The sequence below is a fragment of the Hemitrygon akajei genome, chromosome 6, assembly GCF_048418815.1.
Source record: "Hemitrygon akajei chromosome 6, sHemAka1.3, whole genome shotgun sequence".
NCBI lineage: Eukaryota > Metazoa > Chordata > Chondrichthyes > Myliobatiformes > Dasyatidae > Hemitrygon > Hemitrygon akajei.
In genome coordinates this window covers 19,063,156-19,081,154 of record NC_133129.1, presented here as the reverse complement: position 1 = coordinate 19,081,154, position 17,999 = coordinate 19,063,156, and the positions used below count along the sequence as shown (strand labels likewise).

The 17,999-nt window shown below is 43.6% G+C and overlaps 1 protein-coding gene across 1 annotated transcript in view; it reads right to left on the bottom strand.

Annotated features, from left to right (window-relative positions):
- LOC140728695 (sialic acid-binding Ig-like lectin 15) overlaps window positions 1-17,993 on the bottom strand; it is a 56,329-nt gene extending 38,336 nt beyond the window's left edge. The window contains exons 1-2 of the mRNA XM_073047660.1: window positions 17,957-17,993; window positions 9,709-10,098 (exon numbers count right to left, since the gene is read on the bottom strand). Of these exons, the coding sequence (XP_072903761.1) occupies window positions 9,709-10,075 (367 nt within the window). The 5' untranslated portion in view covers window positions 10,076-10,098; window positions 17,957-17,993. The remainder of the gene's footprint in view (window positions 1-9,708; window positions 10,099-17,956) is intronic.
- Window positions 17,994-17,999: the final 6 nt, after the last annotated feature.

Sequence of the window (17,999 nt, the reverse complement as noted above, 5' to 3'; positions counted from 1 at the left end):
AAGAATTTATTTAAAGAAAACTTAAACCCCTTATTGAATTATGTGAAAAAGACACTTTCTAAATGGTCTCCTCTTTCTTTATCCCTAATTGGCCAAATTAATTCGATTAAAATGAAGATTCTTCCTAAATTTTTATATCTTTTTCAGGCCTTACCTATTTTTATTCCTGTGACGTACTTTGATTCTTTAGATTCAATTTTAAGCTCTTATATTTGGAATAATAAACAAGCTCGTTTAAGTAAAGTGTTCTTACAAAGAAATAAAGAGATGGGTGGACTCGCCCTACCCAATTTTAGGTTTTACTATTGGGCTGCCAATATAAGGAATATTACTTTCTGGTCCTATTATATTTATCGTAAAGATTGCCCACCATGGGTCTCCTTAGAAGTTAATTCTGTAAAAAATTCCTCTATTGTCTCTCTTCTTGGATCATACTCTTCTTTTTCAGCAAATAAAACAACAGATAACATAATTGTTAAGCAAACTTTAAGGATCTGGTCTCAATTTAGAAAATATTTTGGTTTAGCGAATTTTTCATTATCATCTCCCATTCTCCTTAATTTTTTTTTATCCCTTCCATGACTGATAAAGTCTTTAAAGATTGGGATGAACTAGGTATTAAGTGTTTTTGGGACCTGTTTATCTCAGGATCTCTTGCTTCATTTGACCAATTGTCAAATAAATTTGCACTCCCAAAAACACATTTTTATAGATACCTTCAAATTAGAGATTTTCTACGTTTCCAATTAGCTACTTTTCCTATAGGTCCTGATAAAAATTTACCGGACAATCTTTTAAATTTAAAACCTTTTGTTAATGGTTCTATTACCGGTATCTATAACTTGTTGATTAATTCTAGACAAGACTTTTTAGATAAAATAAAAAAAGTTTGGGAGGATGACCTAAATTGTCAGATTTCTGATGATAGATGGAATAAAATTCTTAAACGGGTTAATAAATCATCTTTCTGTGCTCGTCATTCTCTTCTACAATTTAAAGTGGTTCATAGAGCTTACATTTCTAAACAGAAGCTGTCCAGTTTTTACCCAAATATTTTTCCACTTTGTAATAAATGCAACTCTGCTGATGTCTCTTTAATTCATATGTTTTGGTTTTTCCCTACAATTGAAAAGTTTTGGCGGGAAGTATTTCATAACTTCTCACAACTTTTTAGGGTCCAATTTGACCCAAATCCCCTTACTGCCTTGTTTGATATTATTGCGAATGAAGATATAACTTTAAATACTCCTAACCTACAAGTTTTAGTTTTTACCTCTCTTTTAGCAAGAAGAGCAATCTTGCTTAAATGGAAGGAGTCTACCCCTCCTACACATCTTCAATGGCTACGTTATATTATGTCTTATTTAAATTTAGAGAAGATCCGCTGCTCAGTCTTAAATTCGAAACAATCTTTTTATGACATCTGGGGACCTTTCCTAAATTACTTTTCCAATTTATAAAGTTTAACAGTGCAAAGAGTTTTATGCATATTTTTATCTTCTCTTCTTAAGTGAATATGTCTTTTTTTTCTAATTATCCATTGTCATCCATCAGCTTTTTTCTTTGGTAGTTGGTAGGGGGTTGACTTTTTTATATAAAAAATTTATTTTATGATGTATGACTTATCTTTAAATTTTTGATTACAGAGTGGTATACCTTTATGTGTTATGCTATAACATTTTGATCAATTTTATTACAATATATGAATGTACACAAGTTATGTTGAGATGTATCTATGTGTTGCACTCTGTAAATCTTGTTTTTTTTTCTTCTGAATAAAAATATTGTAAAAAGAAAGAACTGGCTTTCCAGACAGACACACAGACACATGGAAGAAATAGACACTGGATGAGCTTTGTGTGCCCACGAAAGGGTGGGTTTTGTTCGCAGTGTGGACACGGGGTGGCCGGCGGGAAGCTATCCGTGTGTTTAACCCTTGCTTGGGTTGAAAGCTCTACCGCATGCGGACAGTACCCTTAGTACCCTCTACCGCGTGCGGACAGTACCCTTTTGTGTGGTCACATTCGGAGACTTTAAGAAGTCTTCGGAGGACAACATGGAGGAATCAATGGCATCGGCTTACTTGGAAAACAAATCACCTCTCTCTCACTCTCCTCAATCTACTCAACTCAATATCATGAACTGAACAGACTTCATACCTATACCATCGTAAGACTGTATCAGTTACCACCTAAATGTGAAGAAGTTTGGGGTTTTATGTTTACACACTTAAATATGCATAAACTCTGCTAACATGTTTGATTTATCTTGTTTTATATTACTTTATTACATAGATACTAATAAAATAGCCTTTGTTAACTGAATACTCAGACTCCAGGTATGTTCCATTTCTGCTGGTCCTTGTAACCCATTACAGGGTACGTAACAAAATCAACACTAATCAGTACAATATTAGAACATTGATCAGTACAGTGTAACAACACCAATCAGTACAGTGAACAATGGTAGCCATTACAGTGTAACAAGACAAATCACTACAGTGTAACAACACTTGTCACAACAGTATAACAACACTAGTCAGCACAGTGGAACAAACACTAGACACTACAGTATAACAACACTAATCAGTACAGTGTAAAAACACTAGTCAGATCAGTGCAACAACTAGTCAGTACAGTGTAACAACACTAGTCAGTACAGTGTAGCAACACAAATCACTACAATGTAAAAGCATGAATCAGACATTGTAATAACACTAGTTACAACAGTGTAACAACACATATCAGTACAGTTTAATAACACTGGTCATAACGGTGTACCAACACTAGTCAATACAGTTTAATAACACTAGTCACAAAAGTGTAACAACACATATCAGTACAGTTTAATAACACTGGTCATAACGGTGTAACAACACTAGTCAGTACACTAACAACAAAAATCACTACAATCTGACAACACTAATCAGTACAGTGTAACAACAGTAGACACTACAATGTAACAACTAATTACAGCAGTGTAACAACGCTAGTCAGTAGAGTGTAACACCGCTAATTCTACAATATATGAACAATAGTCAGTCCTGTGTCATGACATTAGTCACTAAAACAGAACTACACTAGTCACTGCATGGTAACAACACCAGTCACTACACTGTAACAACACTAATCACTACACAGTAACAACACTAATCACTACACTGTTACAACACTAATCACTACACTGTAACAGCACTAATCACTACACTGTAACAACACTAATCACTACACTGTAACACTAATCACTACACTGTAACAACACTAATCACTACACTGTAACAGCACTAATCACTACACTGTAACAACACTAATCACTACACTGTTACAACACTAATCACTACACTGTAACAGCACTAATCACTACACTGTAACAACACTAATCACTACACTGTAACACTAATCACTACACTAACAACACTAATCACTACACTGTAACAGCACTAATCACTACACTGTAACAGCACTAATCACTACACTGTTACAACACTAATCACTACACTGTAACAGCACTAATCACTACACTGTAACAACACTAATCACTACACTAACAACACTAATCACTACACTGTAACACTAATCACTACACTAACAACACTAATCACTACACTGTAACAGCACTAATCACTACACTGTAACAGCACTAATCACTACACTGTTACAACACTAATCACTACACTGTAACAACTAATCAGCACAGTGTAACAACACTAGTCACTACAGGTAATAAGACTAATCAATATGGTGTAACAACGCTAGTCAGTAGAGTGTAACACCACTAATTCTACAATATATGAACAATAGTCAGTCCTGTGTCATGACATTAGTCACTAAAACAGAACTACACTAGTCACTGCATGGTAACAGCACCAGTCACTACACTGTAACAACACTAATCACTACACTGTAACAGCACTAATCACTACACTGTAACAACACTAATCAGCACAGTGTAACAACACTAGTCACTACAGGTAATAAGACTAATCAATATGGTGTAACAACATTGATCAGTAGAGTGTAACAACACTTATCACTGCAGTCTAACAACACTAATCACTACACTGTAACAATACTACTCAGTACAGTGTGATAACACAACCGACTACAATGTAACGATCCCAAATGCCAGCTGGTCACTGGTCAAAGACCTTTTCACCATCGTGACCCATTGCTGCCTTTTATCCTTGGCCAGTGGACTTGACTGAAGTCCCCTCCTCTCAAAACTTCCAAGATGAGGTGAGTTTGATGGCTCTGGGCCTGTACTCACTGAAATTCAGAAGAATGATGGGGACCTCATTGAATGTTGAAAGACACAGATAGAGTGGATGTGAAGAATTTTCCCATGGAGGGAAGTCTAAAACCAGAGAACACAGCCTCAGAATAGAGGGTGTAGTGTCGTCAGCAAATTTAATTAGCAGATTGGTGCTGTGGGTGGTGACACAGTCATGGGTATACAGAGAGTAAAGGAGGGGGGCTTAGTACACAGCTCTGACGGGCACCTGGGTTGAGAGTCAGAGGTGAGGGAGCCCACTCTCACCACCACTCAGAGATCTGACAGGAAGCAGCATAAAATCCTGGATCAATGGGCTCTGGGACAACTTCTTCCACCAGGCCATCAGACTGATTAATGCATGCTGACACTACTGTATTTCTATGTTATATTGACTGTCTTCTTGCACGTAATATTTATTATAAATTACTGTAATTGCACATTTAGACAGACATGTAACAAAGATTTTTACTCCTCGTGTATTTGAAGGATAAAAGTAATAAAGTCAATTTAATTCAATTTTAGAATGGAGATGAGGAGGAATTTCTTTCGCCAGAGAGTGATGAATCTGTAGAATTCGTTGCTATAGGTGGCTGTGGAGGCCCGTTCATTGGGTATATTTAAGGCAGAGGTTGATAGGTTCTTGATCGGTCAGGGCATGAAGTGATACGGGGAGGAGGCAGGAGACTGGGGCTGAGAGGGAAATGGATCAGCCATGTTGAAATGGCAGAGAAAACTCGATGGGCTGAATGACCTAATTCTGCTCCCATGTCTTATGGACTTACAGGCACTAGCCTCCCGAACATCTGAGACATCTTCGAAAGGCGACGCTTCAACAAGGACCCCCATAACCAGGATGAGCCCTATTCTCATTGCTACCATCAAGCTGGTGGTACTGGAGCCTGAAGACACACACTCAACATTTCAGAAAGAGTTTCTACCCCTCTGCTGTCAGAATTCTGAATAAACATTGAACCCATGAACACTACCTCACCATCTTTTTTTGACCATTTGCATGACTTATTTAATTTAACTTTTTAATACAGTGTAAAAACACTAGTCAGATCAGTGCAACAACTAATCACTACAGAGTAACAACACTTGCCTGTGCAGTGTCTGAAGGATGTAAGTAACAAAGTCAATTCATGTCAGAGGTAACTTTTTCTACACAATGAGTGGTGGGTGCTGGGGTTGATGGTCATGGCAGATTCATTCAGGACTTTAAGGAACGCTTGCATAGTCAGATGGATGATAGAAAATGGAGGGTTTTGAAGGGAGGGAAGAGTTAGATTGATCTTGGAGTAAGTCACAGGTGGGCTGAATGGCCTGTACCATGTTGTATGTTCTATGTTGTATGCTGTATGTTCTATGTCATATTTTGCATGTTCTATGCTCCATATTTAACACAAAAAGGAGAAAAACTTTAAATCAGGTATGCAGTGTTTGGGGGAAGAAGGAAATCTTCCCCGCTAGGAGCTGCTAATGAAAGAGTTCTGCTCCTTTCGTTGTCCCTTTTACGTGCTGGGAAGTTGGAAGTTCTGCCCTAAATCAGATTCACTGACTCTGTGAACCTACAGTTGTACGTCGAGTGGAAAAGCGACCTGCCGAAGGAACTCAGTGGGTCGGCCAGCGTCCGTAGAGGAAAAGCAACTCTCAGCATTGCAGTTCAGGAGATTCGGCAAGTCTTCAGAAAGCACAAGAGGTGAATTGGTCGTCGATTCATAACTGACACAAGTAGTTGGGGAAGTGAAAAACTTTGTTGTCTGAGCAGATCATTTCATCACATCAGCCCACTGGGGCAGTAAAGGGGACACAACAGCGGAGTGCAGAATAAAGTGTAACAACACTAATCACTACAGTGTAACAAGATGAATCAGTACATTCTAACACAGTACAGGGGACACAACAGCAGAGTGCAGAATAAAGTGTGACAGTTACTGAGAAAGTTCAGTGCGGGCAGGCAGTGAGATGCAGGGCCATAATGAAGTGGGTTGCCACGGTAGCACAGCCGTTAGCGTGACACTATGACAGCTCGGGGTGTCGGAGTTCAGAGTTCAATTCCTGTACCGTCTGTAAGGAGTTTGTATGTTCTCCCTGTGACCGCGTGGGTTTCCTCTGGGTGCTCCGGTTTCCTCCCACAGTCTAAGGATGGACCGGATCGTCGGTTAATTGGTCATTGTAAATCGTCGTGGGTTCAATAGGTGGGTTTCTGGGTGGTGTGGCTCGTTGGGTCGGAAGGGCCTGTTCCGTGCTGTATCTCTAAATGAATAAACAAATAAATAATGAGGTGGAGAGTCCATCTTATCGTACTGGGGGACCACTCCATAGTTATAACTGTAGGATAAAAGCTGTCCTTCAGCCTGGTGGTCCGTGCGTCCAGGCTGTTGTACCTTCTGCCCAGTGGGAGAGGGCCGAAGAGAGAATGTCCAGGGTGGATGGGAGGGTCTCTGATTTTGCAGTCTGTTTCACAGAGACGGTGAGAAGTGTAGACAGAATCCATGGAGGGGGGCTGGCTTCTGTCTTGATCAATGTGACAGGTTGAGCCCTGTAATCGTGTCCTGTCTGCCTCCTCCCCCTGACATTCTGCAGAATCACAATCGGGATTAGGATAATTTCACCGGCTTGTGTTTTGTGCAGCAGTACATTGCAATCATCATCATCGGTATGTGCTGTGTTGTGTGATGTGGGCAATCACAGTCTCTTAACCATGATGAATACACACAAAATGCTGGAGGAACTCAGCAGGCCAGGCAGCATCTCTGGAGAAGAGTAAACAGCTGATGTTTCAGGCTGACCCCTTCATCAGGACTCACACCGTGCAGAACAGGCCCTTTCATGAGTTCTGATGCAGAGTCTCAGCACAAAACATCGACTGTTTACTCAATTCTGGTGGGAGGAATGTTTGAAATTCTGAGATTGATGTGACTGTTGGGCTGTAGTTGATTTTGCTCTCCTTCAGTTTCTGTTTTCTTTCTTCTGCTGATTGGTGGGTTGGGGTTCTAGAGGGATGATGTATTGTTTTTTGTGTGAGGGAGGGGTTAGGGATTGGTGTCTGATGTTCCTAGTGCTGATTGGTGGGTTGGGGTTCTAGAGGGACGATGTATTGTTTTTTGTGTGAGGGAGGGGTTAGGGATTGGTGTCTGATGTTCCTGTTGCTGATTGGTGGGTTGGGGTTCTAGAGGGACGATGTATTGTTTTTTGTGTGAGGGAGGGGTTAGGGATTGGTGTCTGATGTTCCTGTTGCTGATTGGTGGGTTGGGGTTCTAGAGGGACGATGTATTGTTTTTTGTGTAAGGGAGGGGTTAGGGATTGGTGTCTGATGTTCCTGTTGCTGATTGGTGGGTTGGGGTTACAGAGGGATGATGTACTGTTTTTTGTGTGTGGGAGGGGTTAGGGATTGGTGTCTGATGTTCCTGTTGCTGATTGGTGGGTTGGGGTTCTAGAGGGATGATGTACTGTTTTTTGTGTGTGGGAGGGGTTAGGGATTGGTGTCTGATGTTCCTGTTGCTGATTGGTGGGTTGGGGTTACAGAGGGACGATGTATTGTTTTTTGTGTGAGGGAGGGGTTAGGGATTGGTGTCTGATGTTCCTGTTGCTGATTGGTGGGTTGGGGTTCTAGAGGGATGATGTATTGTTTTTTGTGTGAGGGAGGGGTTAGGGATTGGTGTCTGATGTTCCTGTTGACTTTTCTGTGTGGGTGATCTGTGTGGGGAGAGGGTGTTGGGTTTGGTGCTGTCAGCACTGTATTTTTTGAGAGTGAGGAGGTTGGGGGCTTGGGGTTTTTGATCTTCTGACGATCGTCTTCCAGGTGGATGATCTGTTGGCTTTTGTGTGAGGTAGGGAGGTGGGGGGCGGGGGGGTTGAGGTTTGCGAGATTCTTCCATTTCCTTTTCATGTGGGGTTATTGACGTCTTCTTGTAATGAATCCCATGGTTTTTCTGGATATGATGGTTATCTGGAGAAGATGAATATCATAGTTGTATTCTACATGCAAACTTGGACAATAAAATGAACCTTTGATCCTTTCCCCGTAGACGCTGCCCGACCTGCTGAGTTCCTCCAGTATTTTGTGTGTGTTGCTCTGGATTTCCAGCAAAGGCAGATTTTCTCCTGTTTATGACCATGACTGTTCTTGGCAATTTTTCTACAAAAGTGGTTTCCATCACCTTCTTCTGAGCAGTGTCTATACAGGACGGGTGAGCCCAGCCATTATCAATACTCTTCAGAGATTGGCTGCCTGGTGTCAGTGGTCGCATAACCAGAATTTGTGATCTGCACCAGCTGCTCATACGACCATCCACCACCTGATACCATGGATTCACGTGACCCTGATTGGGGGGCTAAGCAGGGGCTACACCTCACCCAAGGGTAAAGTAAAGGCTAGTGGAGGGTAGGAGTGTCTTACACCTCCTTTGGTAAAGGCGTATCTTCACCCTGACACCCTGTTATACATTGCAATACATATTAATTAAAAAACTGTAAATTTCAATAAGAAATATATACCTACATGTATAATTTTAAATTAAATAAGTAGCACAAAAAGAGGGAAAAATAGGGAAAAAAGTGAGATGGTCCTCACTTTTCTGATTGTCCATTCAGAAATCAGCAGAAAGGAAGAAGCTCTTCCTGAAACGTTGAGTGTGTGTCTTCTCTGGGAAGCTTCCTGATCCTCCGTTAGAACTCCACTCATTCCTCCCAGGCTCAGGCAAGGCCCCGCCAGGGGGCCCTTTGAAGGTCTGGGGGCCACCCTGTGTGAGGGACCGTCTGAGATGGAGATGTGGTGAGGAAACGGAACTCATCACCAGCTGAGGCTGGGAGTGGCCGATATAACATTCATCCCCGGAGTCTGGACACAGAATACAATGGGTGCTGGAGGTTCTGACCCATCCCTGAACACTGCAGAAGATGCCGAGATGGTGTGGGAGAGAGCAGAGGCCTCTGTGGACGTGCTGGAGTCCGGAGTGGGTTGGGGACAGGCCCCTCCCATCGGTGCTGCCTTCCTCTTTTGCTCAGTGCTGCCCCCCAGTGTTCACTTAGTGAGAGACAAGCTGGACCAGGACAATATCCAATCTACCATCCAGCTCCAAGCCAGACCACTCAGGAACTTGGGCTATATTATGTCTTTTTGTGACTGTATGCTTTTCTGCGATCGTAACGATGTGTACTGTGTGCTGTTGCTACTCTGCTTTACACCTTGTCCCTGGAGGAACGCTGTTTTGTTTTGCTGTATGCACGTGTGGCTGATTGACAATTAAACTTGAACTTGAATGTGGCGACGGGTTCTTTTCCGAGTCTGATCTACAGTCAGATCTCACTCGGGGACAGACAGATAAACCCGGGGGTGGGGTTGATTACAGAAAGGATAATGGTAGCAGGCTTCCCCCCACCCACCCCTAAAACCCTCCCCATACCCTGCAGAGTGTGTCAATGGTTTCTTACCCGGGGTGACCTGTAGCTGGATCTCACTCTGGATCACATGGATAAATGGGGGTTTGACGTGGTTTCCATAGGATGAGTAATCATGATTGCCTTTCCTGAACTCAGCCAGACACAGGTAGCTGTGACTGTCCTCCACTCTCAGCTGCTTTATCCTGATCCAGGCGTTTCCCAGCTCTGGGTCCTCGACGAGCTCGTACCGAGTCACTCCGTTTTCTGCTGCCCACGATCCAGTTCGAATACACCTGAAGGTGACGATGAGTTGGTAGGGATCCTTCCTCATCCACGTCACCGTGTGTGCGGTGAGGCTCTGCGGAGGTCGTGTGAACACACAGGGTAACGTGGCCGAAGCTCCCTCGGTTCCAGTCATCACAGAGACACTCTCATTGGGAGCTGAGGGAAGGACAGGTGCCAGAATATATCAGTTAACCCCCACCAAACATGTTTAACCACTGACAAAATTTCCAGCCAACAAAACAGTAAATACTCCCCTCAGTGACCACCAGAATGAAAAGACCCTCACATGTGTCTCACTCATTGCAAACCATTCAAACTAGGGAAACTCTTTGGAACATAAAACAGCCCCATCGGACTGGAGGCAGAGAAGCCTAAATCTCACACCACCACGTTCAGGAACAGCTAATTCCCTTCAACCATTCAGTTGTTGAACCAATTGACACTAACACTAATCAGTGGAGTGTAACAACACTAATGAGTACAGTATAACAACACTGATCAGTACAGTCTAACAACTCTAGTCAGAACAGTGCAACAATACTAATCACTGCAGTGTAACAACACTAGCCACTACAGTGTAATGACACCAGTAGATAGTCACAGCATGTGTCACTACAATGTGAATACACTAATCAGTACAGTGTGACAACCCAATCACTACAATGTAACAACACTGATCAGTACACTGTAACAACATCAGTCAGTACTGTATAACAACTCTAGTCACTGTACTATAACAACATTAATCACTACAGTGTAACAACACTAATCACTACAGTCTATGAACACAAGCCACAGCAGTGTCAAAATATTATGCACTACAACATAACAACACTAGTGAGTACAGTGTAAAACACTCGTCACTACAGTGCAACAGCAACAGTCACTACAGTGTAACAACACTAATCAGTACAGTGTAATACGAGAGAAGACAGTATAACACTGGTCACAATGGTGTAACAAAAGATGTCAAAACAGTGTAGCAACAGTAGTCACTACAGTGCAACAATACTGGTCAGTACAATCTAACAGTCTAGTCAACACAGTATCAACACTAGTTGGCACAGTGTAACAAAACTCCTCAGTACTGTGTAACAAGCCTAATCAGTACAGGGTCACAACACTAATCACTACAGTGTAATTGCACTAATCATTAAAGAGTAACAACAAAAATCATTACCCTGTAACAACACTCGTCAGTACAGTGAGCACTACAGATTATCAACGCTACAAGAATTACATTAAAGTGGATTTTGTTTTTCCTTTGGTATTATTGTGTTTCATATTGTAAAAGTTATTAAAATGCTTGTAATAATTCATTTAAATTTTAATTAATGAGTGAGACGATCAATGCATTTCCACCTTGGAGCTCTCGTCACTAAGATCGCATTCTGCTCACCATTTACTCGGTAGCTGTGCTACACGCTCCATTCACTTTCCATAACATGTTAGAAATTACCTGTGGGAATACTGTGCATTAGGAGCTGTGTGTGATACTGTATATGTTTTCTGGATTCACCTTGGTCCAGTGGAACGCTGTTTCATTTTGTTGTCGATATGTAGTCAGATGACAATAAAAACGATCATGATCTCTGCTTGAATCTACTCTGCACCCCTCCAGTGTAATACTTACTGTACTGAAAGTGTTCAACAGCCTGAGCTGGTGTGTTTGACAGGGAATTCTACAGTGAACCCTCTCCAGTGTAATACTTACTGTACTGAAAGTGTTCAACAGCCTGAGCTGGTGTGTTTGACAGGGAATTCTACAGTGAACCCTCTCCAGTGTAATACTTACTGTACTGAAAGTGTTCAACAGCCTGAGCTGGTGTGTTTGACAGGGAATTCTACAGTGAACCCTCTCCAGTGTAATACTTACTGTACTGAAAGTATTCAACAGCCTGAGCTGGTGTGTTTGACCGGGAATTCTACAGTAAACCCTCTCCAGTGTAATACTTACTGTACTGAAAGTGTTCAACAGCCTGAGCTGGTGTGTTTGACAGGGAATTCTACAGTGAACCCTCTCCAGTGTAAATACTTACTGTACTGAAAGTATTCAACAGCCTGAGCTGGTGTGTTTGTGAAGGAATTCTACAGTGAACCCTCTCCAGTGTAATACTTACTGTACTGAAAGTGTTCAACAGCCTGAGCTGGTGTGTTTGACAGGGAATTCTACAGTGAACCCTCTCCAGTGTAATACTTACTGTACTGAAAGTGTTCAACAGCCTGAGTTGGTGTGTTTGAGAAGGATTTCTACAGTGAACCCTCTCCAGTGTAAATACTTACTGTACTGGAAGTGTTCAACAGCCTGAGCTGGTGTGTTTGACAGGGAATTCTACAGTGAACCCTCTCCAGTGTAATACCGGTACTTACTGTACTGAAAGTGTTCAACAGCCTGAACTGGTGTGTTTGACAGAGAATTCTACAGCGAACCCTCTCCAGTGTAATACTTACTGTACTAAAAGTGTTCAACAGCCTGAGCTGGTGTGTTTGAGAAGGAATTCTACAGTATACCCTGCGTTATAGAAAGATAGAGCAGTGGGCTGTTTACTGTTTACCTGTGCTGCAAACTATATGCATTCTGTATTATTCTTTATTAGTTGATATTTGGTAATATTGTGTTTTATGAGCTGTGTGTGATATATGTTGATTCCAGGGATGAAGGGGTTAATCTATGAGGAGTGATTGAGTCGCTTGGGACTATACTCTCTGGAGTTTAGAAGAATGAGAGGGTATATTGTACATACAAAATTTTGAAAGTGTTTGATAAGATCGAAGTGGGAAAGTTGTTTCCACTGGTCAGTGAGACTCGTACTAGGGAACGTTGCCTCAAGATCCATGAGAGAAGATTTAGGACAGAGATGAGGAAAAACATCTTCTCGCAGAGAGTGGTGATTCAGTGCAATTCTTTACCCAGGGAAGCAGTTGGGGTTTCCTCACTAAATATATTTAAGAAACAGTTAGATAGGTTCTTACATAGTAAGGGAATTAAGGGTTTTGGGGGAAAAGGCAGGCAGATGGAGCTGAGTTTATGGACAGATCAGCCATGATCTTATTGAATGGCAGAACAGGCCCGATGGGCCAGATGGCCGACTCCTGCTCCTATTTCTTATCTTCTTATGTTTTGTGAGTGCACCTTGATCCAGAAGAAGGTGGTTTCACTAGAACACTAGAATACTACAGCGCAGTACAGGCCCTTCAGCCTTCAATGTTGTGCCGACCCATATATTCATTAAAAAAAAGTACTAAACCCACACTACCCCATAACCCTCTATTTTTCTTTCATCCATGTGCCTGTCCAAGAGGCTCTTAAATACCCTTAATGTTTTAGCCCCCACCACCATCCCTGGCAAGTCATTCCAGGCACTCACAACCCTCTGTATAAAAAACTTACCCCTGATGTTTTCCCTAAACTTCCCTCCCTTAACTTTGTACATAAGCCCTCTGGTGTTTGCTATTGGTGCCCTGGGAAACAGGTACTGACTATCCACCCTATCTATGCCTCTCATAATCTTGTAGACCTCTATCAAGTCCCCTCTCATTCTTCTACGCTCCAAAGAGAAAAGTCCCAGCTCTGCTGACATTGCCTCATATGACTTGTTCTCCAGTCCAGGCAACATCCTGGTAAATCTCCTCTGCACCCTCTCCATAGCTTCCACATCCTTCCTATAATGAGGTGACCAGAATTGAACACAATACTCTAAGTGTGGTCTCACCAGAGATTTGTAGAGTTGCAACATGACCTCTCTACTCTTGAACTCAATCCCCCTATTAATGAAGCCTAGTATCCCATAGGCCTTCTTAACTACCCTATCAACCTGTGCAGCGACCTTGGGGGATGTATGGATTTGAACCCCAAGGTCCCTCTGTTCATCCACATTCTTAAGTAACCGACCATTAACCCTGTACTCAGTCTTCTGGTTTCTCCTTCCAAAATGCATCACCTCACACTTGTCCGGATTGAACTCCATCTGCCATTTTTCTTCCCAACTCTACAGCCTGTCCATATCCTCTTGTAACCTTCGACGACCTGCAGCTCCATCCACAACTCCTCCAATCTTCGTGTCATCCGCAAACTTACTCACCCATCCTTCCGCTTCTACATCCAGGTCATTTATAAAAATCACAAATAGCAGGGGGTCCCAGGACAGATTCCCTGCGGCACTCCACTAGTCACCGACCTCCAGGCAGAATACTTTCCTTCCATGACTACCCTCTGCTTTCTTCCTTTAAGCCAATTTTTTATCCAAACAGCCAAGGTTCCATTGATTCCATAGCTCATGACTTTCTGGATGAGTCTCTCGTGGGGGACCTTGTCAAATGCCTTGATAAAATCCATGTAGACCACATCTACCACCCTACCCTCATCAATTAGTTTTGTTACTTCTTCAAAAAACTCAATTAGGCTTGTGAGGCACGACCTTCCCTTCACAAAGCCATGTTAACTATCCTTGAGTAGACTGTACTTCTCCAAATGCTCATAGATCCTATCCTTAAGAATCCTTTCCAATAGTTTGCAGACCACCGACGTAAGACTCACCTGTCTATAGTTCACAGGATTCTCCCTATTACCTTTTTTAAATAAGGGAACTACATTTGCTATTCTCCAGTCCTCCGGCACTTCCCCTGTAGCCAAAGAGGGATTCAAAGATCATAGCTAATGCTCCAGCGATCTCTTTGCTCAATTCCAACAGCAACCTGGGGTGTATCACGTCTGGCCCTGGGGACTTGTTAATCTTGATGTTTTTAAGAAGATGCAACATTTCTTCTTCCTTAATCTCCACATTGTCCAGCACACAGACCTGTTTCTATTTCGACCTCACCCTGATCAAGGTCCTTTTCACTTATGAATACTGAAGCAAAGTATTCATTTAGGACCTCCCCAACCTCCTGCGCCTCCAGGCACATGAGGCCTTCTTCATCTTTTAGCGGTCCCACCTTCGTTCTCGCCATCCTCTTATTCTTCACATTGGGGTTCTCTTTAATCCTACATGTCTCGGCCTTCTCATGCCCCCTTCGAGCTCTCCTAAGTCCTTTCTTAAGCTCCTTCCTGGCTACCCTATATTTCTCATGAGCCCCTCCTGCTTCCTGCTTCTTATATCTAACATATGCTTCCTTCTTCCTCTGGACGAGTTGCCTCACATGTTTCGTCAGCCACGGTTCCCTTTTCCTACCATTTTTTCCTTGTCTCAGTGGGACAAAACCTATCCTGAACCCAGCTCAAGTGGTCCCTAAACTTCTCCCACATTACTTCTGTGCTTTCACCCTTGAACATTTGTTTCCGATTTACTCTCGCTAGTTCCTGCCTCATCCCTTCATTGTTAGCCCTTCCCCAGTTAAGCACTTCCCCATTTTGTCTGTTTTATCCTTTTCCTTAGCTATGCTGAAGCTAAGGGAGTTGTGGTCACTCTCACCAAAATGCTCCCCCACCAAGAGGTCTGTCACCTGACCAGGTTCATTACCCAGAACTAGATCCAGTATGGCCTCTCCTCTCATCGACCGGTCCACATACTGTGTCAGGAATCCTTCTTGAACACACCTGACAAATTCAGCCACATCTATCCCCCTTGCAGTCGGGAGATGCCAGTCAATATGAGAGAAGTTGAAATCACCCATAACTACAACCCTGCATTTCCTGCACCATTCTAAAATCTGCCTGCTTATCTGCTCCTCGGTGTCCTGAGGGCTATTTGGGGGCCTATAGACTACTCCCAGCACAGTGATTGATCCCTTCCTATTTCTGACTTCCCACCCACACCGACTCAGTGGACACTCCCTCTGCAGCGTCCTCCCTTTCTATAGCCATGATACTATCCCTGATCAGTAATGCTACTCACCGCCCCCTTTCTACCTCCCATCCTGTTCCTTTTAAAACACCTGAACCCTGGTACCTGCATCAGCCAATCCTGCCCTTCCTCCAGCCAAGTTTCAGTAACAGCCACAACATCGTAGTTCCATGTACTGATCCATGCTTTAAGTTCATCCCCTTTATTCCTAATATTCCTAGCATTGAAATAGACACATTTCAACCACTCTAACTGGCTACGTTTATGTTTTGTCCCCTGCCTGTCCTTCCTCACCAACTTAGAACACATAGTATCATGCCCTTGTCCTTCTACCCTAATCTCTGCACTCACATTCTGATTCCCACCCCCCTGCCAAACTAGTTTAAACCCTCCCAACAGCTCCAGCAAACCTGCCCGCCAGGATATTGCTCCCTTTCCAGTTCAGGTGCAGCCCGTCCTTTTTGTACAGGTCAGACCTTCCCCAGAAGAGATCCCAATGATCCAGAAATCTGAACCCCTGCCCCCTGCACCAACTCTTCAGCCACGCATTCATCTGCCATAACTTCCTGTTCCTACCCTCTCTGTCTCGTGGCACAGGCAGCAGTCCCGAGATTACCACCCTTGACGTTCTGTATCTGTGTACAGTCAGATGGCAATAAACTTGACCTTGATTGCTGCTTTTCTGATGCAACGCTCTGTGCCTGTGTTGCTGCGGCAACTGGATTTTCACTGCACCTGTGCAGACACGTAGGCAGAAGTGCAATGAAAATCGAACCTGCAGCAGCAAGTAAGTTCAGTTCCACTCACCTCATTATAGGAAGGATGAGGAAGCTTTCGAGAGGATGTAGAGGAGATCTACCAGGATGCTGCCCGGACCAGAGAGGATGTTTAATGAGGAAAGGTTGAGCAAGCTGGAGACTTTCTCTTGGGAGTGAAGAAAGATGAGAGGTGACTTGATAGAGGTGAACAAGATGATAAGAGGCATAATCGAGCAGACAGCCAGAGACTTCTCCTGGAAAGTATTGGGGGGGATGTCAGAGGTCAGAGGCAGGTTCATTACACAGAGAGTGGAGGGTGTGTAGAACAGATGGAGTTCAACCCAGATAAGTGTGAAGTGATTCATTCTGGTAGGTCAAATTTGAATACAGAATATATGAATGGTAAGACTGGTGGCAGTGTGGAGGATGAGCTGGATCTTGGGGACTCTGTCCATAGGACACTCAAAGCTGCTGCACAGGTTGACAGTGGTGTTAAGAAGGTGTATGGTGTACTGGCATTCATCAGCTGTGGGACTGAGTTCAAGAGCCCTGAGGTAATCTCTCTAGAGTAGGTTACATGGTCAGCACAGCATTGTGGGCCGAATGGCCTGTAATGCGCTGTAGATTTCTGTTTCTATATTCTCTGTAAGAGAGGATCACTGATCCTCCAGGTTCGGGGTTCAGCTCAGGGTAACAACCCTGACGGGTAAAACAATGTTGTTATGGAAACAGCAATGGAGAATCCTTCGACATCTGAGTGTGACGGTATTCCTGAGTCCCACTCGGGAATTGTATGACTGACAGCAGTGAAAACCGAGAGGAAGCTACTGACACGATGAAGGAAGCCCTGAATGCTGCCAGAGATGGAGGCCCTTCATTGCTGACTGAAATGGCAGCAGCATCACGGACAGGGGGGAGGGGGGGAGGGGGGAGAGGAGGGGGGAGATGGGGCAGGGTGAGAGGGGGGAGGGGAGAGGGGGGAGAGGGGGAGGGAGAGGGGGGAGAGGGGGAGGGAGAGGGGGAGAGGGGGAGAGGGGGAGAGGGAGAGGGGGAGAGGAGAGGGGAGAGGGGGAGAGGGGGAGAGGGGGAGAGGGGAGGGAGAGGGGGAGAGGGGAGGGGGGAGGGTATAGGGAGAGGGGGAGGAGAGAGGGAGGGGAGAGGGGGAGAGGGGGAGGGAGAGAATACTGACTCTGAGACAGGTACACGGATGTTGTAGAAATGGAGGGGTATGTGGGAGGCAAGGGGGCTAGATTGATCTTGGAGCAGGTTTAAGGGTCAGCACAACATTGTGGGCTGAAGGGCCTGTACGGTGCTGTTGTTCTATGTGATAGTGCACATGACAATCACATCTATTTGACATGATCATCCTGCAAAATATACTTGTAAATTATGAATAAAATAAGTTTTCAGGGAGATAAAATGTGAAATGATTAGTGTAGTTTTACAACTCAATGCTTAAACATCGGTCCTCACCTCTCACAGACAGATCTGTTAGAACCACCGTTTTAAATTTGCC